The following is a 27,952-nucleotide window of genomic DNA, read 5'->3' as shown; positions in this document are numbered from 1 at the left end:
TTGTTGATACAATACGAATAGATTTAGCAAATTAGTGATAGATAATTATCGCGACCGTATCATGCTTTGTTGGAGAAAGCCTGTAATACAACTCGTGTTGGAGCCGACAATTCTCCGATTAATTTTACTTACATGGTAGCTCTTACCTTTGCTAATTGAAGTTTGCCATCAAACGTCTCCACCAAAAAAAGTCAAAATCCGAAATTGAATATAGATTTAAGAGCACTGCTTAAGCCTTGAAGGTGTGGCAATCCATGTGTGGTTATCCATGATTACTTCACTCAAGAAACAACATTTACACTCTACACTTGTTATCACAAAATTCTAAATTATTATTGCAAGCACCGTCGCGAGGCGAGAGACGTACGCCTGACTAAGCCGACGGTAATACTGAACTGTAGATCTGTGCGTTGAAGACAGTGACCACGTTTTACGCGGAAATCAGCAACACCTGACTACGTTGCGCTATTGCACTGCACGTTGAACGCAAAATAACAAGTTTGAACATGTTCGTATAAACACAAAAACACATGAAAAAGCAAATAGCCGATCTTGTTTCCGTCCGAATTAATTTTAGTAATAAGTAATATATATATATATATATATATATATATATATATATATATAACACTTTGTTTTGAATGACATTAATAAAATGGTTTTATTTATTTGTTAGTACAAAATATGTGGAATACAATTAATTATTTCAATAGTAAAAAGATACATTAAGTTTTGGTGCAGATTGTGATTCAGCTGTGCAGAGTATGTATACAATAAATATAATCAAACAACATACAACCAGAGTCAATCTTAATACATATTCACAATCGAGTATTTTTATTGAATTGGTTTGGTTCACAGTACGTCTGTATCATTTTGATGACAACGTATGTCGCTCAATTTGATGCGCAATCCTCTATTCGACTTCAGTGGTACATCATGTCTGTAATTACAATTATATCGTATAATACTGTCGAATTCTGATATAAAACAGTAGGTACAAAAGTCACACACTCCACAAATATCAATATTATCAATTTCTTTATCTTCCATATCGTGTAATTTTATAAATATTCATATTTGGTTTTATCCTCAATTTGTATTTGTGTTTTGTTTAGTTTTCTGTTTTGAGGGAGCTCAGAATACGATTTAGTTTATAAGTAATGCACAATAGAATAACAATCGTACAATCAGATGAAGGTCGTAAGTTTAAAAGTGCATTCATTTTCGACATATGTTGGTATTACTTATAAATACGAAAATATATTCATGTATTCTCCACCAAAGACTTAAAGAACTAATCAACATTAAACTATAAATAAAATTGTCAACAACATGTAACGACATCTCTAAATTGAAAATATGTGCAAATAATCTGTTTGTTTTTGTGTTATTAATATAAAAACATTTACATAGAAGTAATTTTAATTAAATGCATTTAAGTGAATAAAAATACATTTTGCTCAAGTATCAAATATAGTATTTAATAAATAAATGCAGATGTTATTGAAATTATTTATCATTCTATAACATTCGCTCACAGTCCAATTTGTTTTGTTTTCTGCCAATCTGCTAATATGTTTGCCATTATAAATTACACACTGTATTATTGTAAACATTATCATATTTTAAATCCACAATATCCATGAAGTTTAATGTATATGTAATGTTTTTTTTTGTTTAATTAAATATATTTTTAGTGCTTTACACAGTTTTTGTCTTTATCAGCGCCACAAACAATTTTTACATCTTTCAATTTGAAATCTAATTCAGAGCACAAAACTAAATAACAAATTTCGATAAGTTTGCATTGTGCTCTTTTATAATAAATAAATTTTTAAAATGTACTCCATATTAGATTTCAACATTTCTTGTCCTTATCATCTTAAATTTCTATTTTTGCCACAGTTACTTTAAATTCTTCATTCTTAATTCCTTATTGTTGTTTACCATCATAACATATTTTTGCCTCAATTATCTCTATCACTATCAATTTTTAAACTCCTCCCCTTAACATTCGTTAAATTTTCTGCCCATTCCTTCTCAACATTTCTTTCAGCTTGAAACCAAATGTGTAAATAAATACCCCTCGTACATTTGTTTACGTTTCTGAACACATCAAATTGACATTTTATATTAATAATCGTGTTTGTTCTTGTTTTGTCACGCCAATATTTACCTACCTACACTTGCATTAAAATGAAAATAATAAACGCTCAAGTGAAATAAATCATTTCATTTCATACGTTTTCCAATTGTATTATTTACTTGATTACGTTCATTACGTTGGTAAATAAAAATTGTGGAGGGCAATAGGTTAGTAACAAGTTACTTATGAGTTCTTGCTCGTTTGGATCGTGGTGTCTTTCTATCAACAAGGCGTTTTGTTCAGTTGATCGGTATGAAGATTAAATTGAAACAATACGTGTCATTCCATTGGATGGGCGTTCGAAAATCGTCCCACAAAATTAATAAGACCGCTTAAAAGCACTTTATCACGTATTCAAATATGAAATTTACATGTTTCACAAGTTTTTTTCATTGTATGGTGCATTTCTTATGGTGAGTTTTTACAATATTATACAAAGAAATCATAGAAAACCATAACTAAAACGAAAATAAAGTAAAAACTCAACCAAGATGCATCAAAATCCAATCACACAAACATGGATAATTGTGAAATGGATTTGGAGGTGTACTTAATATTAAACAACACGGTCTTATTATGATCGATTTTCGTAACGCCCCGCGTAAAAGATTAATCGTTACAAAGTGTTACTTCGATAATTTAAGTATAATGCATGTTTATATTAATAGTAATGCCCCTATCCGTATAACAGTGGATGCGTACATCGTTAGCAATAATTCTCGCATAAATCTAGATTATAATCATCGCAATCATCGTAAAAATGTCCCAAGTATCAATTGTGTCCGGATATCAACGTTCATCACCTTCAGGATACAATCATCATCACACAAATGTGTATAATAGTGTTAAATACTATTTTAGCGACGTATCCAGAAACCTTTCTATAAATAGTCAAAGGTTTTCGGTAATTGTTATCGTAATCGTATTTTAATTTCTAATCGTCATCGTAACCATACCTAAAGTAGGTTTCCAATTGTTGTGTTTATCTTTAGATTTACAAGTTTAATTAGGTTTAACTTTTGCTCATTCGCAGTTAGTCAAACGTTGTCATAACATATTTGGTTTTGTATGTGGAAAATTTAATAAGTAAGTTGTATGTTATATAAAAGCTCGTCTTTTGTGACAATTAACAGCTCAATTTATTTGCCAAGATAAGAAAATAGTTAGGATAAGTTACGTTGAGTAAGATTAGTATAATGTTAAGAATTATTACATTGGAGTGTGTAAAAGTTCAGGGTGGCCGAATGTGGTTTAATGGTCGTAGGTGTTTGCATGACTAAATTACGCATCGACTATTTCAGAATATTATATACTTTGTAAATATTTTGGTAGCCTACGTATTTCCTTCTTCTTGGTTATTGTTACTGTTTACTTCAGTTATTCATAGGATTACAAAGTTGTATCTTACAGATAATTTGTGCTTGGTACATTATTTTTCTCCTTACTTCACGTTTAAAATGTTTTCGTTAATGTTCAATCATACAACAGAATTTTAATTTTCCTTCCACGAAGAGATAATGGGGTTTTCATTTATTTACTGATTTACGATTATCATGATGTTTGGAATGTTATTAGTCGTATTATATTCGTTTGTTAATTGTTTTAATATTAAAATGATTAGTTGAGCTTTGATTAGAACAATAGTGTTGATGTAGGTAATTTAATAAAAGAATTCATCTGATGAATATTTGGTGCAAAATAACCTTGTAAAACCAGTATTGATAGACGTTGGAAATGCTTGTTTGTGTATGCGCTGCTAGATGTTTTCGTATGTTGTTTTCGTTCAGTTGATTTTATTTGCATATTTAGTTAATGGTGCTCCATCTAACGATAAGTTATTGAAGTTCAGCGCCTAACTAATAAACACCGTAGTTCTAGGTATATTAACGCCTTCCTTGAAGTACTAGACAAAATATTTAATTAATAAGGCAAATGTTAGTTGTCCTCTTTTATGTTTCACATCCATTCAGCATTTTACTTCCGTATTTTTAATAGGTCCGTCAAAAGCTAAAATTCTGAATCATCATCATCATTCACATGCACACAATCCGTTTATCAATGCGAATGTGTTTGTGTAATTAGTTTTAAAACGTTATATTTGCTTTGTGTATTTGTTTGCGTAATATATCAACATTCTGTTCAGTCTTCGACAGGCGCATGTTTGCATTTTTTTGGTTTTGGTATTCGCAAAAGTAGTAATAGGTATAGGTAATAAGATATATAGTTAAAGTTCAAATTGGTGGTTGTTGTTAGTTGCTTCAAAACATCGCAGCGTCGCACTCACCTTCGTTGGTTTCGATAATCCAGTCGTCATGGTTCAATACAAAGAAGTCGCGACGCTCGTTGGTAGCAGGTAAATGATATGTCAAGCGGGTGGGCTATGACCGCACCAGGACGTGCCACCGGCAAATCTGCTCCTGCTGGAACTCCTTCATGTCCATCCAGTGTGCCAACTCCTCGGCACCGCTCGAATTCAATCCGAGACTAAACCAACCAACCATCTCCTTCTTTTTGGTCACGCCCCGCCGATTGTAGATGGAGACCATTAGTGTCACGTCCGCCAGTTGGAACAGTGCCACCTAGGTTCGAAATTGGATGGTTATTTAGAGATTTGTAAGCAAAACAACCAAAAATCACCAATAAGGACAAGAGAAATAAGCCATAAATATTGGACATTTTCTATAGGAACATTAGCAGTGGTTTTGAAATTTGGAAGAATGTCAAGAATACATAAAAAGTGTATTTATAGTGCACTTACTTGAAAAACAAAGGTCTCCTTGAACAATGGATTGGGTTGCCCTCTTCTCACTGTTGTTTTGCTCTGCGCCAATTCTTGCCCAGTGCTACTCACCAGATGGAGTTTCACGTAGGTATCCGGTGCACGATTCAATGCTAAGTTTCTGCAACCCAATAAGCAAGTATACATCAATTTCAAGATGAGAAAAGTTGATTGTTGAAGGTGTTTACAGAGAACACAATAATAAAAGTTTGAGAGTCTAATGTCACTTGCAAAGTATGGTGTTACCTGAAATGCGATCCTTTTACGACCTCGACGCTGAGACGTCCCGTGGTTGCGTTATAGCACAGTCCCAGGAGAAGTTCGGGAACACCGCCATGTTGCATGGAATGCGTAGATCCGGTGCTATCCGATCGGGCCAAACTCATGAGCTCCGCCGTGCAACCACTGCTCAACTGAATATCCCAACAAATAAATCAATACCCAACTAATAAAACTAAAAAAAAAAAGATGGAAACTTACTGTAGTATTTGCACGGGGTTCCAAATTAAGCCAGAAATTATTCTCCAACTCCAAATTGATGTTGGCGAAACTGACTATGGCTTCACCGATGAGACGTTCTCTCTTCATGCGCTCGCAGCCGTACAACCGAAGACGCACTCCCATTGAGTTGACGTCCTCTGCAAAACCACCAGCCTATTACGTACAATGGCGCAGCATAATAAAAGCATACATGCACGACATACACAAGCAGGCCCCAAACAAACAAACTTATAACTCGCTCAAACCAAACCGCAATGGAGCGGAATGAATGGAATATTCAGAAAAGCGAAATTGTAATTCTCAGAAATGGATGTTCATAACGCAGTAATGAAATTAAATCAAAAACCGTTTGTTGCTCATTTTAATAAGTCGTGCTTCAAAAAACAAGCACGAATTAATGGAATTAAATATAGAAATTCATAAATATAGAAACAGTATTTCAGTGCACGCACCTGGATTTACACGATGAAGCAGGAAACTTTCCATATACTGCGGATTATCGCCGGAGCGGATTTTCGTTTTGTGCTTCTGCTTCTTACTGGGCAGCAGTATCAACCGCACCTGCAGGAATAAATCAGGCACATAAAATATTACGAGCGTCATAGTTTTCGGCATACGCTGCAACATTTTTCCACATTTCGAATATATTTATTTCCGCCGCAAAAACGTACAACATCAAATAGCACGATTATAGGCGTGCGTGTATATTCATATAATCTAGTAGAAGGTGAAAATGTAGCCAACGTTGGTTGCTTTTATTGCTCGTTCACGACGTACACATTTTTCATTTTCATTTGCGCAAGACATGCGAGCGGCGTGAATTTTATCGGCGCAAAAAATCCACGACGGATTCCTTGGAGGCTTTGCCCGCAGAATAGCGTTTAATGAATTATTTATTAAAGCCGTGGCGCGTTTAAAAGAGCAATCGATTTTCAGTTTAACGTTTCGTGGCAATTTTTACATCCCCGGAGTATTATATTATAATAAAAAAATAGTATATCAAGTTAATATTATTAATTGAAACAGGGAAAGATTTTTGTTTATCAGATTTTCCGTATCATGCAAAAGCTTTTATTAAAATAGAAAAAGCAAAAAGCTATTATTCAAGAGTTTTTAGATTTATGTTTGTGAGAGGTTCACAAATTGATAAATTTTATCGGAGCTAATATTTTATAACCCAGCGTGGTTTTTTTCAAAATATTGTTGCTACGGTTGCCAATTGGCACTTTACAAAGTGGGCGATAAAATTTCTCCCAATACTCATATACCGCATAATTTGGCTTTGAAACAACCTATCTATTCCCAAATGACATGACCTTTGTGAAAATTCAAGTTTAAAAACACCGCAGCAGCCATTTTTAGGCTTCTTGCAATTTGAACAAGAAGCAAACACTTGAATTCCGTGTAAAACCCGTAATTAATATGTTGTTTACTCGCCGCAACGCGCAAACTTGTTAATTAAATTGTGTACAAAGTTACCTCCGCAAAACAAAAACATCAAACAATAGAGGATGTCGAGTACTTGACTTTGCAGCAGCCAACCTCACACGTGCGAGTTAATAAGCTCATATGAGATGTGAGCCACAAATAGACTAGTTAGTCTGGAATTATGATCATACGAAAGCGTCAAAGCGGCCAGCTTACCTGCGTGTGTGTGGGTTGACCGCGATCCCGGCTGGGGATGTCGCGCGCCTGCAATACATGTACGGTCATCTTACGCATGGGCGCGTCGTACAGCAGCGCGATCTCCAGATGCCCGCATTTACTCAGCAGTTGTGCCTCCGGTTCTGACCCCACACAGGACACCAACTCGCTGCCCTCGCCCTCACCCATGACCACAATGCACTGCGGACAATACAAATTACATTGTAATAACAAATGTTTAATTAATGGTAAGTAATGGATATTGGGAAACATTCGAATGTGGTAATAAACTATTCCGATGCTTACATCTCTGTTGCTATTGATGTCGGTAGCGTGGTGGTCCATACTGACCGGGGCATTGTCTATTCTGTGCAAGTCCTGATTGTCGATTTTCGTTTCCCGCAATGTACCAGTTGGTGTTCTATAAATTACATAAATAAACTATTATAAACCATTTTCTAAGTAGAATTTTCTTAGAACAGAAGGTAATTCTACTTCTTGTTAATACATTTTTTGTAAATCCTTAGAAAAGCCAGCTTCTGAAGGTAATTAGCAAACTTTCTTACTAAACAAACTTCAGAAACTCATTATCTCTCAGTTGTGGTTCATTTAATCGCAATTGTTTTTGCCCTTTGTCTGTTTAGCTCAATTGTGAAGATATTTAATTAATCTTTTTATACCTCTGTAATTGCATCGCGTTGACCTGCGCACTGGTGACTTTCGTCGCTGGGACGCCATGACGCTCTCCGACTGAACTCGTCGTTGAACTGCAGCAGGAGCTGTTGCTGCTCACACCAACACGACCCTTTTCCACCAGCGATATCAGGTCGTGTACCTGTCGTGGCGGATAGTATGGTCCTGTGGCACCTGAAGGCATTTGATAATTGCCTCGAGGTCCACCCATTTCCGATTCACTGCTCGAGTCACCTCCATCGAAAGAATATTCTTTAACTACAAATCAAAACATTATGTAAACCTAGCTTTCAATAATAGATATACAAATCAATAAGTATAATAAATTTCGAATTTCCATCACCCACTTATCGCAGATGCAATAAATTAACACACATCATCGAAACGACCATCAAACAGAAAATAAAATGACACTTACTTGGAGCGAAGTAGGGACCATAAAACATTAAAACAGTCAAAGGAAAGCGCCGAATCGAACAGCCCTTGCGTGTGCGTGGCAATTAAATTACGGACAGAGATCGCAAATGGTGGCACTTAGAATTAATTACGAATGCGCGCGTATTTTAGTCAAATTTCGCACAAAGCAAAGTGTTTCAACCACAATGCGTGCAGGTAGATGGCGAGCTAACGACTGGTGACACACACGTCGAGGATAGGATTATTTTCAGATACCAAACGGTCGAACTGGCCTCCAGTAAGTAATTTTCAATCAATATCTCAAAGTACGACGCACACAGCATACAGTGTCGAATATATTGAATGTTTACTTTACAAATTAAACTCGAAATTGATAATAAACAAAAACAATTAACTAAATAAAAGCCTAAATTGTTTTTAAAATACAATAAAAATATATCAATTGTTAATTGATTTTCAAATTTAACCCAATTTAGATTTAAAATTGTTGTTAACACCCTGTATATAAGTCAACATGAAAGAATCAATCAATAAAATAATCGGACAACGACTAAATTTTTTATACTGCCCGTCTGGCAGTCTGAAATAGTATCGAAAAGGTCGAAACTTTTTTCAACTGCAATCGAATAGAAGTAGATTGCGTCTAGATACGTTGTAATTAGCATTTTTAATCGAATTAACAACCACTCATGAATGAAACATGCGGAGACAGCTATTGAATTATGGTTTATCGGCAATAGATGGAAATTCGAAACTTGGAAGTAATTACCATGCACGTACCTAATTTGCTCGTGGGCTTGCCGACGTTGGGACTGGTGACAGTGCCGCCGCCATTGAGCGCTCCGTGCGGAAGTTGACTCGAAGGCACTGTGGGGGATGGCACCGGGCGCGTGGACACTGGCGGGCAATTTTCGTCGCAGCAGCTTATCGCGCCCACGCCACCCCACAGCCATTTTTTGTTTATATACAAGAGAAAGACTAACAATAGCACGCCGAGGCCAGCGATTGCACCCAATACTCTCCCGCCATCTGGACCTGTAACAATAGGAGATAAAAATTCAATTTTTTAGTTGTGAAATGTTGAAAATAATTATTGCTTGCTAATAAAATTTTTATTTTGTCATAAAGATAAGTCCATCTTAAAACTTTATAGCGTATTCGCATGATTGGCTTACTCGTATAATATAACGCCCTGTTGCCTATTGAATTAACGCGCAATTTCGTTGGATCTCATTTGCCATTTCGGAAAGCGATCCGCTCGCATCAATTCATCCGTTTAATTACAAATCTCTTATTCGTAATTGAATGACGAAACTTTCGGGGAACGCTTCGCAAAGGGGATTTGAAACAAAATCGTCTCCGATCCAGCCATCAAGGACGTAATTTCCTCTTGGGTTGCTCTCCGCATTCTTCCTTGCGTCGATTATTATTACAGGACGACCTTGCCCGATTACCTTTCACCCTCTGTTTCGTACTATAGAAACATCATACCCACCAATCGATTATGTTTACATTTTCGCATTTATATTTTTGTATTTTTATTTTCCATTGATATGTGACGATTATTGTTTATATTTTATAGCGCATGGTAACGCGCCTACGGTTTGTCCTTGCTTCCGCATTGTCGCTTCCAGCAGCGCCGGAACACGGCAGAGAGGCAAAAAAGGGATAAAAACAGGAACGCGTGCGCTAATGGCGTGTAAACGCGGGCACGCTACAATCGGGAAATCTAGGTGGATGCGTGGGAGCAACCACTTGTTGTCGATTGTTATTGTTGGCACTAAAACCCGACGCCAAAACGCAGTTAAAACGTCTGGTTATCTTTGCATACAAAAAATATCATGCTTTGCACACAATACTTTTTAATAAAACATTAAATGCGTATATATTTTATAGGCAATAAATCGATATCGCAATAAAATGTATTTTGATTGTACCTGCAATAAAGTGATATTGCATTTTGTGTTAACTTTTCATTGTATTTTGTTATTTAAAAATGTTTTTTGTGAGCACATAGATGCAGTAAAGCTATTTAAACAAGCTTTTTATATAAAATTCTAAAAATATTCAATATGTAACATGTCAAACCATAAATGAAATGCACTAAAACTATAAATAATGCAATTTAAAATTAATTTGCTCTTTTCATCAACAACCCAAGACAAACACGTATTCAAACATCATTTTAATTCTTTGAAGTCATGTTATGAGTAAAACATTTCCCACATGAACTCTGACATTACCAAATTTACCATTTTCCCGCAGCTACCGAGTTAGTTAACCCGTTGTGTTAAATTTTATGAATAGATTCATTTTGTGCCTATGTAAATAGCGGTTTAGCGGATTGTATTAGTGGCGCATTGCAACGGCATAATTTCCTAGCCGGTGGCGGCGAGTTAATAAAGTAATTGCATTGGCCGCGGCCGCCCCTGGATAAGCAAACGGGCGCATTGCGTGCTGGATGGCATTAAATTTCTTAAAACGCCCGACTATTGGAATCACTGAAGGAGCGCAGAGCAAGCAAAATGAATGCGCCATTCGGCTGCAAACTGCATTGAGTCCAGTTGGGCATAGATATACACGGGATAAGCTTTTAATTTCATTAAAGTTGAATATTCATTTTGCATAACTTGAATTTGCATTTTGCTGGTGGCATTTGTTTTCACACGTCGGGTTAGAATATTTTAACTTTTTGTTCAAATATAAAAGTTATCACATTTACCTAGAAAAATGTATTGTCACATTTTATTATAAAATTTTAAAAACGCAATTTTTAAAATTTTTGGAAGTTGGAAGCATAATTTGTTGCCTGCATAAATAAAAACATACTTTACGAGATTGTGTTGTAAATCACTTCATCTTAAATCAAAAGTTATTCACATCTTTTGTTGTTTGCGCAAATCGTGCGCGTGCAATACAAAAAAAAAACTCGCTGGAAATTTATAATTTTATTCGTAAATAAAGTTGCGTCGCGTTCGGAGAAATATGAGATTATGACCCGAGTGAACGTGCTTGCCATTCGTCGCTCGCTTCAACTTTCCGTCAAACTTTTAGCTTGCTTATTCAAAGATTATCGGGCTTTGTGCAATCAGCGTAAACCTCATAGCCCTGGGACTCATGCTATTATTGCACCAATTCATAATTACTATAAAGTTTGTGCATAAAAATTGGAATTTCAGCTTGTTTACTTTCTGAAAATTATGACCACAAAATTATTTTTCTGCTGTACATTGAATGAAAATATTAGATTCAAGGTTCTGCCGCAGGTTGTTATTTATTTTCATTGTAGAAGCCAAAGTTCAAGGAAAAATCATTTCGCTGAAAATTTGTTTTAATTTTTAACATAAAAATTAAATAAAATATAAAAACACCTTGTATTTAAGAAAGAAAAAATTCTATATAGTAATAAAAATAAAATTATCTTCCTTCCACACAACGCAGGAAAGCCATCATACGAAAATAAAATTCTTCGAAGATTTTCCCTTGCACAGGATATAACCATTGATGCGCACGAGCGAAGCACGTGAAAATTGCCGCCATCAAGTTTATAAATAGCCCGCATATCCTTCGACTATACGTGCATCCGCGTTCGCGAATAGTGCAGTCCCCAGTCCACCGCCCCTCGATGCAGGATGCACACGCAGCGTCGGCTGTTCAATGAACCAGCCGCCCCGCGCCGCCCAAAATCCGGAGCACGAGTCAAGGCGACCGGCAGCAGCCTGGAGATCGATAGGCAGAGCCTGCGCGAGTTCGGGTGGGGGTAGGAAAGATCCATTTTGCGTGGGCGGCCGTCTCGTGGCGCGCGCGTGTGAATCGCGGGACCGCGTGCGGCGTACGGCGGCGGCGGTGGCGGCGGCTCCAGCAAGTGGTCGCTTCCGACGCGTATGGGGCGCATCTGCACATGTAACGAAACACCAGGGCGGCGAGAATGCCTGAAATAGCGGCAGGCACATGGCGATTTACACGTTTATTGCTGACGTTATTCGAGAGCATAGTTTCACGTTTCCGTGCACGTTTTTTTCGTCCTGCTGGGGACATATTATTAACGTCTAAATTCTAGATATTAAAATCTACAAAATACGATGGTTGCTTTTATAACCGACAAATGGAGCTACAAAATGACTGCGTTAGCAGATTTTTAACCTCAATTTTTCATAAAATTATTAAAAACTTAAGAAATTATCATTTAAAAAGGTCAAAAATTGTATTCTTTACAAATTTTTCTTCATATTTTTATAGTAAACAAATACCTAAAGCTATTTCTTCAAATATCTTTGCATGACGTACATATTGACCTACTACATTTTCATAAATAACTTCAACTTTTATCATTCTATCATTAAACTTGCCTTCATTAGTTTTTTATACAACAAACGTCATTCCCCAGCTATAACTATTAAGTATATCGACATTTATCTATTATCCTAAGATGTTCGAACAAATGTAACTAGATAATATCATCAGACGCCAGACTAATAACTTGAACATGCACACAATCGTGAGTTGTACATGCTATCGATTTTCCATTAACTAGCACGCTGCAGTCTGCAATTTAATTAACACAATTAACACAATTTATCTGCCCCGAACGATAATACCTCAATGTCATGGCGTTAGTGCATTCTGTGAAATGGAACCCATCCGAGCCTTATATAAGCACTATCGGTAATAATACTCACATCAAACACACCTTTGCTAATTTATTTGTGGGCTTTTATGGTAGAATAATTAAAAAACATATTTGCTTTGCAATTAGCGCACAATTTCCAATATTACTCATTTTATTTTATGATTTGTACATATGGGAGATAATTATATGTTTTTTGTGGTTTTTCGTAAAACGGGCCTCTTAGTAGGCGTTGTTTCTGTTTGCTCAACACTGGCATCGACGTCGCGATAAAAACTTAAGCAAACTTGAGTGTTTATCGAAAAAGTGGGAACATAATTCATGCTCAGTGGGGATTTATGCTAATTCGCAGCATATGTGATTTCATTATGCAATCAAAACATTGTCACACATTCGTACATGAAAGTACTAAGTGAGTGTGAGTCACCGAGAGTATAAATAGTTCAGCATTGCTTCATAATAGGGTCATAACGTTGCTATCAGTTGTAACAGCAAGTATGTATCAAAAATTAATCATTATAAGTAAATACAACTTTTGAAATTAAATTTTAACTAATGTCTACCTACAAGTGCGGTTATATTACTTTTAATACTTATTTTTATTTTTAGGTTAAGTGAAATCAACGTAAAAATGAAGGTACTGATTTTATTCGCTGTGGTTGTGTGTTACGTGAGTGCAGTGGAATATACACTGGAAAACTGTCAATGTCACAGTCACTATGAAGCCCAAAAAGACTCGAATGGCAAGGTACAATGCGTAGGCAAGATGCTGTCACATATTATGCCGTGCAACATCCCGGAAGCACCGCGATGCATTTGTACCCAGCATCCGGTAACTGGTATCACCACCGACAGTGAAGGTACTTGGTGTACTCAGTCGGCGAAGGGTGTCACGCAGCAGAAATGGCCGTGTGAGAATACGGAAGAATGGGCAGCGTACAAGGTCAAGCTCGATGAATACAAGAAAACGCTCAAGGAATAATAATAAAATATATAAATATACAAATATGTTGCTGATGCGATGATTAAATAAAGATTATTTTGGGTTATTCTTAAAATATGTTATTCATGGTTGCACCTTTGGTAAATTATTATAATGTAGGCAACCAGTTTTGACTTTTAATTGAGTTGAATGTACTGAAGGAAGTATAATGAAGTTAATTGAGAATAACTGTTTAATTTTGTGTTTTGACAACTGGACCATACAAAATAAATTGTGATTTGAATTCAATACAAACTTAATTTAAATTGCTAAGAAAGTTGGTTTTAAATTCTATTAACTTAAGTTTTCATTCAAATTTAAATATGTACATCTCCAAATAAAAAAATAATTGCGGAATAGTCTACGATTTAAGATACTATTTAACTAGCACGCTGCAGTCTGCAATCTAATTAACACAATTAACACAATTTATCTGCCCCGAACGATAATACCTCAATGTCATGGCGTTAGTGCATTCTGTGAAATGGAACCCATCCGAGCCTTATATAAGCACTATCGGTAATAATACTCACATCAAACACACCTTTGCTAATTTATTTGTGGGCTTTTATGGTAGAATAATTAAAAAACATATTTTCTTTGCAATTAGCGCACAATTTCCAATATTACTCATTTTATTTTATGATTTTTTTGTGGTTTTTCGTAAAACTTGAGTGTTTATCGAAAAAGTGGGAACATAATTCATGCTCAGTGGGGATTTATGCTAATTCGCAGCATATGTGATTTCATTTTGCAATTAAAACATTGTCACACATTCGTACATGAAACTACTAAGTGAGTGTGAGTTACAGAGAGTATAAATAGTTCAGCATTGCTTCATAATAGGGTCATAACGTTGCTATCAGTTGTAACAGCAAGTATGTATCAAAAATTAATCATTATAAGTAAATACAACTTTTGAAATTAAATTTTAACACGTTAAGGACGGCGTGTACCACCGGTGGTACACACGCGTCTGGTCTGTGGGACGGCGTGTACCACCGGTGGTACACGGCTCATTTGAAAAGAGACTTATTCATTTTTGACTACACCACTGGTTAGGTTATATCTTCTCCTCGTTTCACCTATACAATCAGGGCCTTGCATCTTTGTCATCAAATGTGTCACTCAGATTACATATTATAATAAATAGTGACCGACAAAAGTTTCAGTTTTGGCTTCAAATTTGGTTTCGGCCAAAATTGGCTGAAACTTTTGGCAGAACCGAAACTCAGTGTTCGTGAATTATCGTGCGTCGTTCGGCTAACTCGCGGCTAAGTCACTTGCCATATCAGTTCGCACATAGTTTCGGTCGGACTCTAAAGATAAAGGCATTCATTACAAAGAAAATAAATAAATGGCGACGCAACTGCAAAAACAATCGCTTTTTGATACAGCAATGCATAACCACCAATGGCGCACAGCTGAATTAATTAGACGGAGTTGAAAATGCTCAAACGCCGCCCGATGCGACAGACACCCAAAAACCGCGCCGTCCTCAACGTGTTAACTAATGTCTACCTACAAGTGCGGTTATATTACTTTTAATACTTATTTTTATTTTTAGGTTAAGTGAAATCAACGTAAAAATGAAGCTACTGATTTTATTCGCTGTGGTTGTGTGTTACGTGAGTGCAGTGGAAGATACACTGGAAAACTGTCAATGTCAAAGTGGCTATGAAGCCGAAAAATTCAAGAATGGCGGGGTACAATGCGTAGGCATAATGGTGCATCATATTATGCCGTGCAACATCCCGGAAGCACCGCGATGCATTTGTACCCAGCATCCGGTAGATGCTATCAGCTACGACAGTGAAGGTACTTGGTGTACTCAGTCGGGGAATGGTGTACGGTACCTGAAGAAATGGCCGTGTGAGAATACGGAAGAATGGGCAGCGTACAAGGTCAAGCTCGCTGAATAGAAAACAAGAAAACGCTCAAGGAATAAGAATAAAATATATAAATATGAATATGTTGCTGATACGATGATTAAATAAAGATTATTTTGTGTTATTCTGAAAAATTGATATTCATGGTTGTACTCTTGGTGAATTATTAAAATTTAGGCAACCTAGTTTGACTTTTAATAGAGTTGAATGTAATGAAGTCAATTGACAAAAAATGATGAAAAATTCATTAATTTTGTGTTTTGGCAACTGAACTATAACACGTATAAATTACTAAAAAAATTGGTTGTGAATTCTATTAATTTAAGTTTTCACTCAAATTAAAATAATATTTTTACCATGGCTAATTTAATCTAAATATGTACATCTTCAAACATAAACATTGAGTCACCATAAAAAGTAAATATTATTAGATAAAAAAAATAATTGCGGAATAGTCTGAAAAACTGCTTAAGGCCATGGTAATAATTTAAATAAATATCACAACTAGGTATTCACATAATTACGTCATACCTTCTATATTTATAAACTTGCTTCGTTCAAGTTTTGTTCATTAACTCGTCAGACACCACGCAAGTAAGTACGTTGATAACTTTTTATACATTGTGTAGTATTATAACAATGATTGGTTTATTAACAGCAATTTGTGCAATCTGATACTTAAATAATGCGTGTGGTAATTATTCTCGCATTGATGAGCTGCCTGGTGATGTCTGCTGTTTCGAAAGACGAGTGCAATTGTTATGTCAACGAAATACCAAAGAAGACAGCCGATGGCTTGCAGTGTGCAAACGAGAAAACTGGTGCTTTAAGCCCTTGCAAAATAATGGTTCCACCACCAACGCTGAATATGGGACCACCACGATTTCATTAAGTAAATTTTGCATGCTTTTTTATTGTTATGAATAAAATGTTTTGCGTGTGAAATTAATTTCATTTTTATATTCGATTGTAACGTCCGGTTTTGATAATGCAAAATAAAAACTATTGTGTTGTGACATTTATAACTGCTTAATTTAGTTCAAAATTTTACAAATCATAAATCATCCGCTTCCGTTTCACCAAAAATTATGAAGTTTATAATATTGTTCCTTTTAATATGCTGTTACTTTGTGATAATATTGGGCAAGAAAGAATATTCGTTAGAGAATTGTACGTGTACCAAAGATTATCACCCGCATTTGAACGCTGATAATAAAGTGCAATGTTATGGTGTTAAAATAACGCAAACATATCCGTGTGGATATCTGAAACGTCCTGCTTGCGTTTGCTCAAAATACGAGCACAACACTTATGTAATTAATCCGTATCATTTTGGATGGTGTATATTAACTATAATGGAAGTTATAATTAGACGATGGCCATGTGATAACGAAGAAGAATGGGAAAGATATAGGGCATATAGACGTGAGATAGAATAAAAGCAAGGTAAATAAAAAGGAATGAAAATAATAATAATTGATATTTTAATTAGGTATTAAATTGTAATATGAAGATCTTTAAAATTAACTGGAAAGTCGCACGGCTAAAATATTAAACACTTTAAACGCGTATTTTATTTTTTTCTATAATTTAATTTGAATTGTGTTTTTGTATTCAGGTTGAATATGTCAATAAATGGAAATATGGCCGAAATTAAAAACCTAAACTTATTATTTCTACCATTTTTAATACTAGTTTTTATTCTTAAATTAAACTTGTTTCGGTTGTTTTTATAGTGATTTAACAATGTTTAATTTATTGATTAACTGCTCTTGAAAATCACAATTTGTGCAATCTGATATTTTAATAATGCGTTTGATGTCTGCTTTTTGCAAAACGAATGCAATTGTTATTCAAACGAAACACCATTGATGACAACCGATGATTCAAAGTGTTCAAACGTCCAAATTCTTGTTTTAAGCTCATGCAAAAAACGCTTCCACCATCATTGCGAAATATAAAACCACCACAATTTCATTAAATAAATTTTGCAAACCTATTTGTTGTCAAAAATAAAATGTTTTGCGTGTGATATTATTTTAATATTCCTTTGTTGCATCCGGTTTTGATAATGCAAAATAAAAACTATTGTGTTGTGTCGTTTATAACAGCTTAATGTAGCTTAAATTTTAACAAATCATAAATAATCCGCTTTCGTTTCACCAAAATCATGAAGTTTATAATATTTTTACTGTCAACATGGAGTTACTTTTTGGTAGTGTTTGGCACCAAAGAATATACGTTTGACAATTGTACGTGTATAAAAGATTATCACCCGCATTTGGACGCTGATGATAAAGCGCAATGTTATGGTGTTAAGGTAACGGACACATTACCGTGTGGTTTTATGAGTTATCCCGAATGCAAGTGCACAAAATACAAGTACAACAATGTTAATATTTTTCCTGGTTATGTTGGATATTGTTTGTACGTTTTGAGGGATGTCACATTTAGACGATGGACTTGTGAAAACGAAGAAGAATGGATTGCGTTTAGGGTATATATGCAGGAGGAAGGTTATTAAAAAGGTAATAAAGAGGAAAAAGAAGAAAACTAAGCATTTAATTATTAAATTGCACAATGCAGACCTTGAAAATTAATTAGAAACTCGCACAACTTGCATAATCAACACTTTAAACACGTATCTTGAATTATTCTATAATTTAATTTTAATTGTATTTTTGTATTCAGGTTTAACGAGACAATAAGTGGAAATATGGCTCAAGTTAAAAAAATACCTATAAGCATGAACCAAGCTTATTATTGATGCCATTTTTAATATAAGATTCAAAATCCTATTTTGAAGAAAGAAAAATTATTAATAATGCAATTTAACGCCATCTCAGATTCAAGTATTAAGATATAACTATGACCAAATCTCTAAAATACTTTTCATCCCTTATTTAAAACCCTTTAAGTCATAATATTTGATATATTAATACTTATTCTGCTAATCGGAATAAAGACAAATCCAGAAAAGTTTTGTCTATTTATAGATTCCTAAATCAAATTTATTTCATCCAAAGATAAAATTTTAATTAAAAATCAACTGTTTCCCATTATTTTGTTTGCTTGCCCGGTTCATCTCAGTATCGATAGGTCAAAGCGCTAATCTTGACAAAGTCTCGCAAACTACCAACTACGTAATCGCCCAGTTAATTGAGATTCCACGTGCGCGTGACATGCCCGCCATTAATAATTCATAGAACCACACGGCACGCCTGGTGAAAAATGATCGAGCCGAAAATTTCGATTGGAACCGGCTGTCCCGCTAGCTCGCTAGGTGCGCAGGAAAATCAATAATCGCGGACGTACACATTACATTCCCCACATGCACAGCATATAGGTGCTATACGGTATCAAACCGAAGGTAATATCAACGCGAGTCCTGAGGGTACACGTACAAGTGGTAAATAAATTGCGCTCGCATCGTGTTACTTACATCTCCTTGGGTAAGTCACATTTCAGGCAAAAATTACCCAACGCTATTTATATTTCCTCTTCCAGCTCCTTTTTTTATTTTTCAACATTTATCACGTTTTTCACGCGTCTTGAATTTTTCGCTTCAAGATTCTCACCATTTACCATCATCTCGGATGGAATAATAAATGTGGTTTAAATTGGAGCTGGTTTAAACTGTATGTTGGTTTATCATTAAAATGCTATACGCGTGTTCGGGATGCATTTTTTGTTGCACAAATGTTGACTTTATGAGAATAACATTGCCAAGAGCAGGAAAAAAGCGAGTTCAATGTTGGAAGTCTTCCAGAAGGTCATCATCAAATTTATAACCATTGTTTGTCATTCAAAATTAATGCATTCTCATTTGTGCGCGTGGAATGAGGCAAAGTTTCAATGTTCTTTGCACGCGCTATGCTTCCCAAACGTCTCGGGACAATCGATCCGGACAATCGTGTCCAAATTCTAGACGAGCCATGGGAGGATACGGCGTAATAAAAAGATAACTTATTTATCAAGGACAACAGTTTACTTTGCAACGAAATTACTCTCAACTTGGTATTCAGGTTTAATAGTATAATTATCTTATTGTTAAAGTAGATTTAAATGTAAGGATAATTTTTGGTTGTATTTATATATACTGCTATAGTAGGCAACCAAATATACAATCATGTAGAAAACTATTAGATTTATTAGAGTTTTAGCTACTAATTAACCTCAAATTTAATATTTTAACAAATATTGCACACAAAACAACTAAAATTTTATGTAAATCAAAAAATTTCCGACTTAAACTTAAAATATGAACCTTGTTGAAAACTTAGAGTTTAAATCTACATAAATTCTGTTCGTTTTGTGCTTTATACGCTCCTATATTATTATTTAATGTATTTAACAAAATCCTACTTTATCTTCTTCAAGATTTTAACGATTAAACTCGTATTGAGCAATACCAAGGTAGAAAATACTTCAAATATCCACAGAATAATACTGAATACAAATTCTACAAATCACTGATGTACAATTTAGACAATGATAGGTCTGTACCAACCATCCTCTATAACATTTCACTATAAATTTCAACAAAAACTTGTATTTAACCTACTTTTACTTCAAATACTCAATTGCAGCTGCTATTGTTAATAACGCGCTTTGTTTCAAAAAATTTCTATACATTTATGAATATAAAAGATACAGAATTATAGAATAACGTGTGCGTTGTCCTTGTTATGCGCATTATTGGTTTATCGAGTCGTAGATTCGTGTCCAGCTGAAGTATATCGCACGCGAATGACCATTATGCATGCACGCTATTTTATACTTGATTAAAATATAATTGTGAACGCGTTCGGCTCAACAATAGGGAAAAAATCGTAAACAGCAGCGCGTACACACGCAGAACAATAAAGTACCAGCCGACGAGGTGTCATTAAAACGCACAATTACTCGCGCAAATACTTCAAGCCCTAGGCTCAGAAAAAAACACGCCAAGGGTGAAATTAGGGAAAATCTAGTGGACAACAATAAAAGAAAGCCAAAAAATACAATTAGTTCAAGGTATGAATAGCTGTTATTGTAATAGAATATAAATTATTATGAAATCAAATGTATAAACCATATTTTTAGTCAAATCAGATTAATATTTAATTATTTATATTATTAATTCAAGAATTTGGAATAATATTCGAATAATTTTATTTTATTACCAATTATTTGGTTAAAAATGTAAATTTAAGATCAAAAAAAGTTATTTTTGATTAAAATCGTTCGTTTCGCCTTCGCTTTGTTTGTGCGCTGGATAATTTTCATAAAACAAACATGAAACTCAACGAAAATCAATGACAACAATGGCAGCAATTTAAAAAGTTTCCACCCTGAAAGTTATCCATTCCGACATTGAAAGATTTCCACCATTTCCAAGCAAAAATCATGAATGTGTTTTCATGAGTCATTCTTCGAAGCAAAGCTGAATCAACGCCGAGCGCGAATAAGTTCTACAGGTAAGCGCCCAACAATATGTTACCGATACACATAAAAAATATCGATTTCAGACAATAAGCAGCATGATTTACATCGGACACATAGCTTATATCAAGGACGTGAGGTTGGCACCGACCAACACAGAGCACAATACCACAGAATATCCCACAATATCGCATTGTGCACGGCGATTGAGGAAGCAGTGCGAAGGAGCGAGCGCTGATGTTGTGTGTATCGGGGGGATGGTTGATTTTGACCTATTTTCGTCGGGATAACGCTGCGCTCGGTGACCTACATTCAGTACGGCGCAAACTACGCAAAGGAAAATCAATTGTATCCTTTCGCGCGTGCAGGAGAACAACTGTAGAGGACTACTACAGGAATTCCACAGCAAATATTTTATAATAAAATAATCTCTTTATAATGAAACACAAATAAAAAATAGAAAATCGTTTTCAAAAACTCACCAGCGATGTAACTGCTGTTTTCCGACGCGGCCAACATAATTGGTCTTCAATCGGATTACAAATTTAAGTCTCTTCAATATATCCGGTCATAATCTGTATGTGTATTGACTTTTATTTAATCCTCTAGAGTGGAACGATTGATAAACACCAAACACGATAACAAAAACAGTGTGAAAGAAAAGAAAACAGACAAACACGCACTACAATGTCTTGCAAATAACAAACGACGCACTGCACCGTTTTATACTGCAGCTAGCGATTGTTTATGATGTGTGGTATCACTAATTATTAGTCGAATTGTTAGGGTTACGAAGGGTCACTACGAATCGTCGAGCGTTGCGCCGTGTACAAGAGTTTGTGTGTTGTGAGAGGACGACAGGAACCTCGCACGATTTTCGGAATCTACTGACGGTGGTGTGTGTAGAATATGTTGCGTGCTCGGCGCGCATGCGGATCGAACGCCACCCGTCGGCAGCCGGGGTAGCACGAAGCTGAACCCCGGTCACAGCCAAGATAAGTTTATTTCGCTAGCGTTCACGCGGCGTACTAGCGAATATATTTCTATCTAGAATATTATCTAGAATGTGTTAGAAAGAACTGACAAGACTGAATAGAGTTTTGTTTTTGTCTTTGTTGTTTTATGCTATAGGTTTTTGTTGTATTCAGTATGAGGATGAATACACGATCTGCACAACTTGAATGCTCTTGGAAAATGTGTTTACATAAACTTCTTTAGAATTTAAAATGAGGATAATAGCAGGAGGTAAATAGCACTGAGGTGTAGTACATTTAATATTAATTGAAAGTGCGATCGAGAATGTTATCAAGTTTCATTAAGTTAAAATTATTATGTTTATTCTGTGGGGATATATCATGTTACAGAATAATCACTTATTAGAAATCTCGGGTTACGAAAGGAAATTGGACGCTCTTGTAATTTATGCGGGATGGTACTCCCGATTGCCAACGACTTAGTCCTGACTAAGTACTGGGGTGCCTGCGTGAGGCCTTTTATACCTCCCTAAAAAAGAGTGGGGGTAGACCCGCCCGCAAAGTACACCTCAACGGGTACCTTCCCCCACCCTTATCCTCCGCCCTTCCACTTTTTGGAGGTTGTCCGCAGCTATAAAAGGGCAGACGTCCAGTAGTTCAGTTGCATGACTTTTGTGTTTTTTTCGTTTACAACCTAGTTCAGTTGCAGGTCTCCAGGGTCCTCTCTTTCCCTTCTCTTTGATTTACTAGTAAGGGTCGCGCATATTTGTTCGATTGCGAATCTGATATCGTAAATTTGTTCGTTTTCTATGTAAATTTAGCAAAGTAGATGTTTATTAAATTGCTGCTGAAACACCTTACGCCATCTGCGGGATTCAAACTAAAGACTGTCTTATATGCTTGATAATCAACAAGTTTAACGAATTTAAAACTATTATTGCAAGTATAATTATTGATAGTCGTATAATAAATATTCAATTACGTTTATTGGTATAAATTTCATGTTGAAATAAACTTTAAATCTTTAAAAATCAAATATTTACGTTAAAAATGTCAAAACTCATAAAATTTTGAACACAATTCATTTTAATGTCATTCATATTTATAAAACACATGCAATTATAACGCTTCGTAAAACTCTCACATAAAATTTATATTTTGCAAACTTTTCAATTCCCCACATCGTTTCCTATTACTCTTATTTTAGCTTTGCATGAGTAAAATCTTTTATGTTTATACGCAGTCATAAAAAGAACGCACAAGGACGCTATGCGAGACTCCATGGCACCGAAATTTCGGTTGCTAACAACAAACCGCAACGCAGTGTGCGCTGTTGCTCGCCTTTCCACATCAAAACTTTGCTACTTTCCGCGTTCGCTCGCATTAGATATTTTCCAACTGTTCAATGCGTAATCGCCTCGCCGAGTAAATACTGCGTGAAGCATCTGAATACACATATATACAACTGCGCGGGCGTGGCTTTGCCGATCTCCCAGTCGTTCTAATGTCGTAATAATATCGTGATGCAAGCGGCAAAACGTTAACGCTCCTTATTATCCATCGGCTCGCGATGAGATAATCATTATTTTTACATTTCACATGGCATACCTTCGAAGCAATCAACAACAAACAACATGCGGCGTCAGTCAACATTTAGTTAAGTCACTATCAACCAACTAAAAACAGTTTACCAAAGTTGTTACGTTTGTTTTAAATGTTGTTAGTGTCATTAATGTCACTTAGTGTCGTTAGTATCGTTGTGGTGTCAAATTCAAAACATTTTCGCGTGTGATTGTGATTATAAATATGGTTTTGGATCAATATTGTCAGATCGTCCAAAGAGACACAGCGAGTATTTCCGTTCTCTGGAAAGGTAATTAAAAGTCATCGACATATTAATGTAAACAATACCTGCATGTTAATGAAGTTATTACAACAACAATAACATGTCGATAAAAATGGAAATTACACCACAAAGTTATCAACCTAATGGATAACACATAATGAAATATATATTATGATGATCTCATTAACATATTCATTTCTAAACTTACATTGTTTATTTCCAGCGTTGCATGTACTATGTCTCTTGACCGCTACAATATGTTCACTGATAACAGCGCTGAACATAATGCGTATCATAGAAGTTTTCGGATTTAATTGCATTCTTTACGCAAATTTAAAATTCACTGATGTCAATGCCTACGAATCAGCCGGACCAATCCCGGAAAACTTTTCGTTTCACAATCCGCTCACCATTTGGGGCAGCGACAGTGTGTGCTCATACACCAGGGGCACATATTTATTCTCAATGATTGTCGCGATGATAATGTTGGCATTCGTTATCGTTTTTCCTAAAGGTGGATATGCCAAAAATAGAACAGTGTAAGTCAATGTTTCTCTAAAAAAATCATTTAATAATAAATATAATGTAGTGATGTAGAAGGATGGAAATTGGTACCATGGGCAATCGTATTCTCGAGTGTGATGGTAGTCTGCATTGGAATAGCACATGCATACATAAAAAATGGCTTGTCGCATTTTACAGATCAGATCTATGCCAAACTGAAAGAAGAATCGTATGTATTAAAATAGTATAATAACCATTTAAATTAATATTATATTATTTATATATAGTGATTGTGATAGCATGAGTTATATACCTACAATGGACCCATGTCATGCAGACATAAACACTTTCACTCTCATTTTCCAACCGTCCATCGTCTGGATATCCAGGTACATTGTCAGTTTGAAGGTCACTGCAACCATCGTCTTTGTAGCCTGGATCGTTCTAATTGGCACGCTGATTTTACGAATTATAGTGGGTGTTGACTTTCGCATTGTTGTATATAACTTAAAACCAGTAAGTAACAGTTTTCGTTCAAAAACAGCAAAAAACAATTAATATTCTAACACAACATTTAATTTCCATAGGTGGTGAAAGATGTTGATACCGGAAGTTCCGTAAGTGAAGACAGTTTCTCTGATGATGACAACCGTATCCAACCAAACAAGAAACTTGTTGCTGGCCAAATCCACACGGATAACACATACAAAGTATCAGATGCGTCAGATACTGTTGAAACCTTTATATAATTATTGTTTTTTATATTTTTTATAAAAACTGTGACTCCCTTTAAAACTTTACATAACTTATTTAAATAAAATCTAGATTAAAACATAAAAAATAATTTATATATGAAAATCCGGATGTTGTGTGCGCACATGTTTATTCCTATCTCCCTTCTGCCGGAAGTTGCGTCCACACACCATACACGGATACGGCCGTTCATCTGTATGAATCCGTCGGTGATTATTCAAAGCGTCCGCACGGAAAAATCTCTTCTCACAAATCTATTAACAAAAAAAAAGCATAGCACAAAAATAAGGTTAACGTTTTGTATAATTACATCACAAGCATATCTTCGGTCGTTTGTATGAATAAGTCGATGCTGATAATACACCGAGCCAGTGAGAAAGCACTTATCACAAACAGTGCACTTGAAAGGTCGCTCACGAGTGTGGACCTTTCGAATGTGATCCTTGAGATCCGGGCGTATTGTATACCGCGCTTCACATCCTTCATGTGGGCAAGCAAATGGTTTTATACCTACAACAAAATACCATTTTCACCATTTTCCTTTAAAAGTAAAATATTTGTACCTTGGTGAAAGCGCATATGTTGCCATAAATGCGACGTCTGCGAATAGCACCGCTTACAAATCTCACACACATACGGTTTGAGACTTTGATGCGCCCGACTGTGGATCATCAATGCCTTGGAGCTATGCACCACTTGATCGCACTCCTCACATTTATAGTTGGCCGGATGTTTCTTGTTGCGATGAACCTCCAGCTCCATCACGTTGCTAAACAACGCCACGCAACGCTCGCATTGATACTTGTATCCTTGGGCTACCTCAATCATATACTTCTTTGATTTGCTATTCTGAGACGTTGCTTTTCGCTTGCGGCCGCGCTTCTTTTGTTTCGGCTCCTCGGTAGCGTCATCTGACACGCCCAGGCTAACTTCGCTATTGATTTCGGATTTAACTAAAACGTTAGATTTATCGTCATCTTCTAAATTATCACCGTCTTCGTCATCATCAAAATTCTCACTTGGACAATCCGTACCTTCGTTTTTTTCTACTTTACTAGATCCCAAAACACCTTCAATGAGTTGAATAATCGTAGTTTTTCCATTTTCAGCATTTTCATGAGTTTTTATTTCTTCTTCAGTTTTTATTTTTTTAATTGGCCCAGAATCACTATTAACCTCTTCATTGTTGATGGAAGAATTACTACCTGATTTCATACTGCCAACATCCACATCTTTTTTGATCGGTTTAATCTCAATTTTCGGTTCGACTTGAAAATCATTTTCGTCAGTATGTTTCTTGGGTGTGTAATGCTTCTTTTTGATTTTATGCAAGTACAAAACTTCATGGGATTTAAATGTACGATTGCAGCATTTGCAGAAAATCAACTTTGGTAGAAAAAATAAATTCGCTTCATTTGTGCAATCCGTCAGCCAGTGTTTGGCAGCGGACGTGTAAGACTCAAAATTTTGATCACAAACAACGCAATTGTAATTGACAGCAGTTGTATGTGTATCCTGATGCCATAGCAACGATTTCTTATTGGCATATGTACGATTACAAAACTCACACTGCAACAGCAATTCCGTGCGCACTTTATCAACATACTGACTTAAAATGGCCGCCTTGGGTTCCCCCTTCACATCCATCACCTCAGCAATATCTTCATTTGCGTTTTTAATGGCTACCGGATCAGTTATAAGATCCTTACATGTTTCTGCATGTGTACATGCATATGTATCAGATGAAAACACTTGGTAACATTTGATGCATCTCCAAACCGTAACATCGCTTCGATAAAATTTACTAATATCCCCAGTTTTCTTACAATGATTCTCCTTATGAATTCTTAAGCGATTCTCGCTAACAAATTGTTTATTACAATACTCACAGATGTTAACATTGTCTTCATCATGACTGGTCAGGTGCCGTTCAAGATTATTTTTACTTACAAAAAGTTTCCCGCAAGTTTTGCACTCAAACTTCATTCGCAATCCTTTACCCACATCTCTTGCATCAACATTTGGCTTTAGCACTACTTTATCAGCGTTGAATTCACATTGATGGCGTTGAAATTGATACTTCGTGGGAAAGTTAGTGTCACAGTTTTGGCATCGTATCATCAACGGAATATTCGGCACTTTGGATTCACGACTTTTACCCAAAAGTTCACCATAATAATCTTCATTTTGTTGTTCGTCACTAGGATCGCGCACTTCATTTAAAAGATGGAGGGTGTCAACGTCACCGACGCGTATTACACGCACGGAAGAATCTTTGAAGTTAATTTGGTTGATTTTTTTCGGAAATCTAAGAAAGATGTCCTCAGTCTGATCCTGAACCAATATCTGGGATGGTTTGACGTCATCTTGTGTGAAATCCGGACTGACTGGAACGCGACTAATCGCTTGATGCGATCGATGATCTACGGAAAGAACTACGGCCGTGCATAATTCGGATACATCCGGAATGCGATGCACTTTTAATAGGTAGGCGCATTCTATGCGACTCATCTGAACTACTTGATATTGCGATTTATTTTCACGTGCATCAAAACAGCCCTGCACCATACTGCTACTTTGACAGGAAACACGTTTGATTTAAATGAAGTATCAAGTTTTAAAATAAAAGCTGAAAATCAACAAGTTTCCTGGTTGTCATGACAAAAGAAAAACATGGCCTGCTATGTTTATATTCTGTAAATATTTTACGCTAAACAAGCATGCACAGAAGAATTAATAGTAGAGTAAAAGAATTGTACTCACGTGAACA

The 27,952-nt window shown here is 35.7% G+C and overlaps 3 protein-coding genes and 5 long non-coding RNA genes across 11 annotated transcripts; 5 read left to right on the top strand and 3 right to left on the bottom strand.

The window, feature by feature from the left end:
• Positions 1-631: 631 nt before the first annotated feature.
• LOC135801813 (synaptotagmin-16-like) lies at positions 632-22,101 on the bottom strand. Of its 2 annotated transcripts, XM_065315326.1 has the most exons (11): positions 21,588-22,101; positions 8,964-9,218; positions 7,754-8,024; positions 7,380-7,494; positions 7,074-7,274; positions 5,882-5,990; positions 5,409-5,566; positions 5,175-5,341; positions 4,908-5,049; positions 4,434-4,728; positions 632-943 (listed from the first exon to the last, which is right to left on the bottom strand). In XM_065315326.1, exons 1-10 carry the CDS (start codon positions 21,622-21,624, stop codon positions 4,528-4,530), a joined length of 1,656 nt encoding a protein of 551 aa, XP_065171398.1. In that variant the 5' UTR covers positions 21,625-22,101; the 3' UTR covers positions 632-943; positions 4,434-4,527. The 2 variants fall into 2 exon arrangements, with proteins under 2 accessions (XP_065171398.1, XP_065171399.1); XM_065315327.1 differs by lacking the exons at positions 632-943; positions 8,964-9,218; positions 21,588-22,101 and adding an exon at positions 8,185-8,395 and having other exon boundaries at positions 4,348-4,728.
• Positions 12,585-12,832, bottom strand: LOC135801826 (uncharacterized). Its single transcript, XR_010550454.1, has 2 exons — positions 12,782-12,832; positions 12,585-12,728 (listed from the first exon to the last, which is right to left on the bottom strand). It is a non-coding gene; the product is annotated as an uncharacterized lncRNA (long non-coding RNA).
• LOC135801825 (uncharacterized) lies at positions 13,153-13,868 on the top strand. The gene is made up of 2 exons (XR_010550453.1): positions 13,153-13,305; positions 13,420-13,868. It is a non-coding gene; the product is annotated as an uncharacterized lncRNA (long non-coding RNA).
• On the top strand, positions 14,480-15,819 carry LOC135801824 (uncharacterized). Its single transcript, XR_010550452.1, has 2 exons — positions 14,480-14,670; positions 15,360-15,819. It is a non-coding gene; the product is annotated as an uncharacterized lncRNA (long non-coding RNA).
• Positions 16,203-16,706, top strand: LOC135801766 (uncharacterized). The gene is made up of 2 exons (XR_010550433.1): positions 16,203-16,279; positions 16,340-16,706. It is a non-coding gene; the product is annotated as an uncharacterized lncRNA (long non-coding RNA).
• On the top strand, positions 20,467-21,612 carry LOC135801814 (uncharacterized). Its single transcript, XR_010550450.1, has 3 exons — positions 20,467-20,697; positions 20,995-21,140; positions 21,192-21,612. It is a non-coding gene; the product is annotated as an uncharacterized lncRNA (long non-coding RNA).
• A 1,376-nt stretch (positions 22,102-23,477) lies between the features above and the next one.
• Positions 23,478-25,273, top strand: LOC135801838 (uncharacterized). The gene is made up of 5 exons (XM_065315363.1): positions 23,478-23,952; positions 24,149-24,464; positions 24,515-24,658; positions 24,717-24,945; positions 25,017-25,273. The coding sequence occupies exons 1-5, from the start codon at positions 23,886-23,888 to the stop codon at positions 25,176-25,178; spliced, it is 918 nt and encodes a 305-aa protein (XP_065171435.1). The 5' UTR covers positions 23,478-23,885; the 3' UTR covers positions 25,179-25,273.
• LOC135801836 (zinc finger protein 431-like) lies at positions 25,170-27,844 on the bottom strand. Of its 3 annotated transcripts, none has more exons than XM_065315361.1 (4): positions 26,202-27,844; positions 25,746-26,135; positions 25,493-25,692; positions 25,170-25,436 (listed from the first exon to the last, which is right to left on the bottom strand). In XM_065315361.1, exons 1-4 carry the CDS (start codon positions 27,748-27,750, stop codon positions 25,275-25,277), a joined length of 2,301 nt encoding a protein of 766 aa, XP_065171433.1. In that variant the 5' UTR covers positions 27,751-27,844; the 3' UTR covers positions 25,170-25,274. The 3 variants fall into 3 exon arrangements, with proteins under 3 accessions (XP_065171433.1, XP_065171434.1, XP_065171432.1); XM_065315362.1 differs by having other exon boundaries at positions 26,217-27,842; XM_065315360.1 differs by having other exon boundaries at positions 25,746-27,844.
• Between the last annotated feature and the right edge of the window lie 108 nt (positions 27,845-27,952).

The sequence above is a fragment of the Atheta coriaria genome, unplaced genomic scaffold, assembly GCF_025399875.1.
Source record: "Atheta coriaria isolate IRGN ID8LTWV9N9 unplaced genomic scaffold, Caltech_Dcor_3.1 hic_scaffold_13_pilon, whole genome shotgun sequence".
Lineage (NCBI taxonomy): Eukaryota > Metazoa > Arthropoda > Insecta > Coleoptera > Staphylinidae > Dalotia > Dalotia coriaria.
This window is presented reverse-complemented; position numbering and strand designations above follow the sequence as displayed.

Bases quoted from the DNA above. Each gene is read 5' to 3' on its own strand.
- LOC135801836 (XM_065315360.1), bottom strand. From the start codon at position 27,750: ATGGTGCAGGGCTGTTTTGATGCACGTGAAAATAAATCGCAATATCAA. The intron at 25,693-25,745 runs GTACAAATATTT...ATTTTGTTGTAG, and splicing joins ACATATGCGCTTTCACCAAG to GTATAAAACCATTTGCTTGC. The intron at 25,437-25,492 runs GTAATTATACAA...TTTTGTTAATAG, and splicing joins ACCGAAGATATGCTTGTGAT to ATTTGTGAGAAGAGATTTTT.
- LOC135801813 (XM_065315326.1), bottom strand. From the start codon at position 21,624: ATGTTGGCCGCGTCGGAAAACAGCAGTTACATCGCTG. The intron at 7,495-7,753 runs GTATAAAAAGAT...TGTAATTTATAG, and splicing joins AACGCGATGCAATTACAGAG to AACACCAACTGGTACATTGC. The intron at 4,729-4,907 runs GTAAGTGCACTA...TTTCGAACCTAG, and splicing joins AGGAGACCTTTGTTTTTCAA to GTGGCACTGTTCCAACTGGC.
- LOC135801838 (XM_065315363.1), top strand. From the start codon at position 23,886: ATGGTTTTGGATCAATATTGTCAGATCGTCCAAAGAGACACAGCGAGT. The intron at 24,659-24,716 runs GTATGTATTAAA...ATTTATATATAG, and splicing joins GCCAAACTGAAAGAAGAATC to TGATTGTGATAGCATGAGTT. The intron at 24,946-25,016 runs GTAAGTAACAGT...TAATTTCCATAG, and splicing joins TTGTATATAACTTAAAACCA to GTGGTGAAAGATGTTGATAC.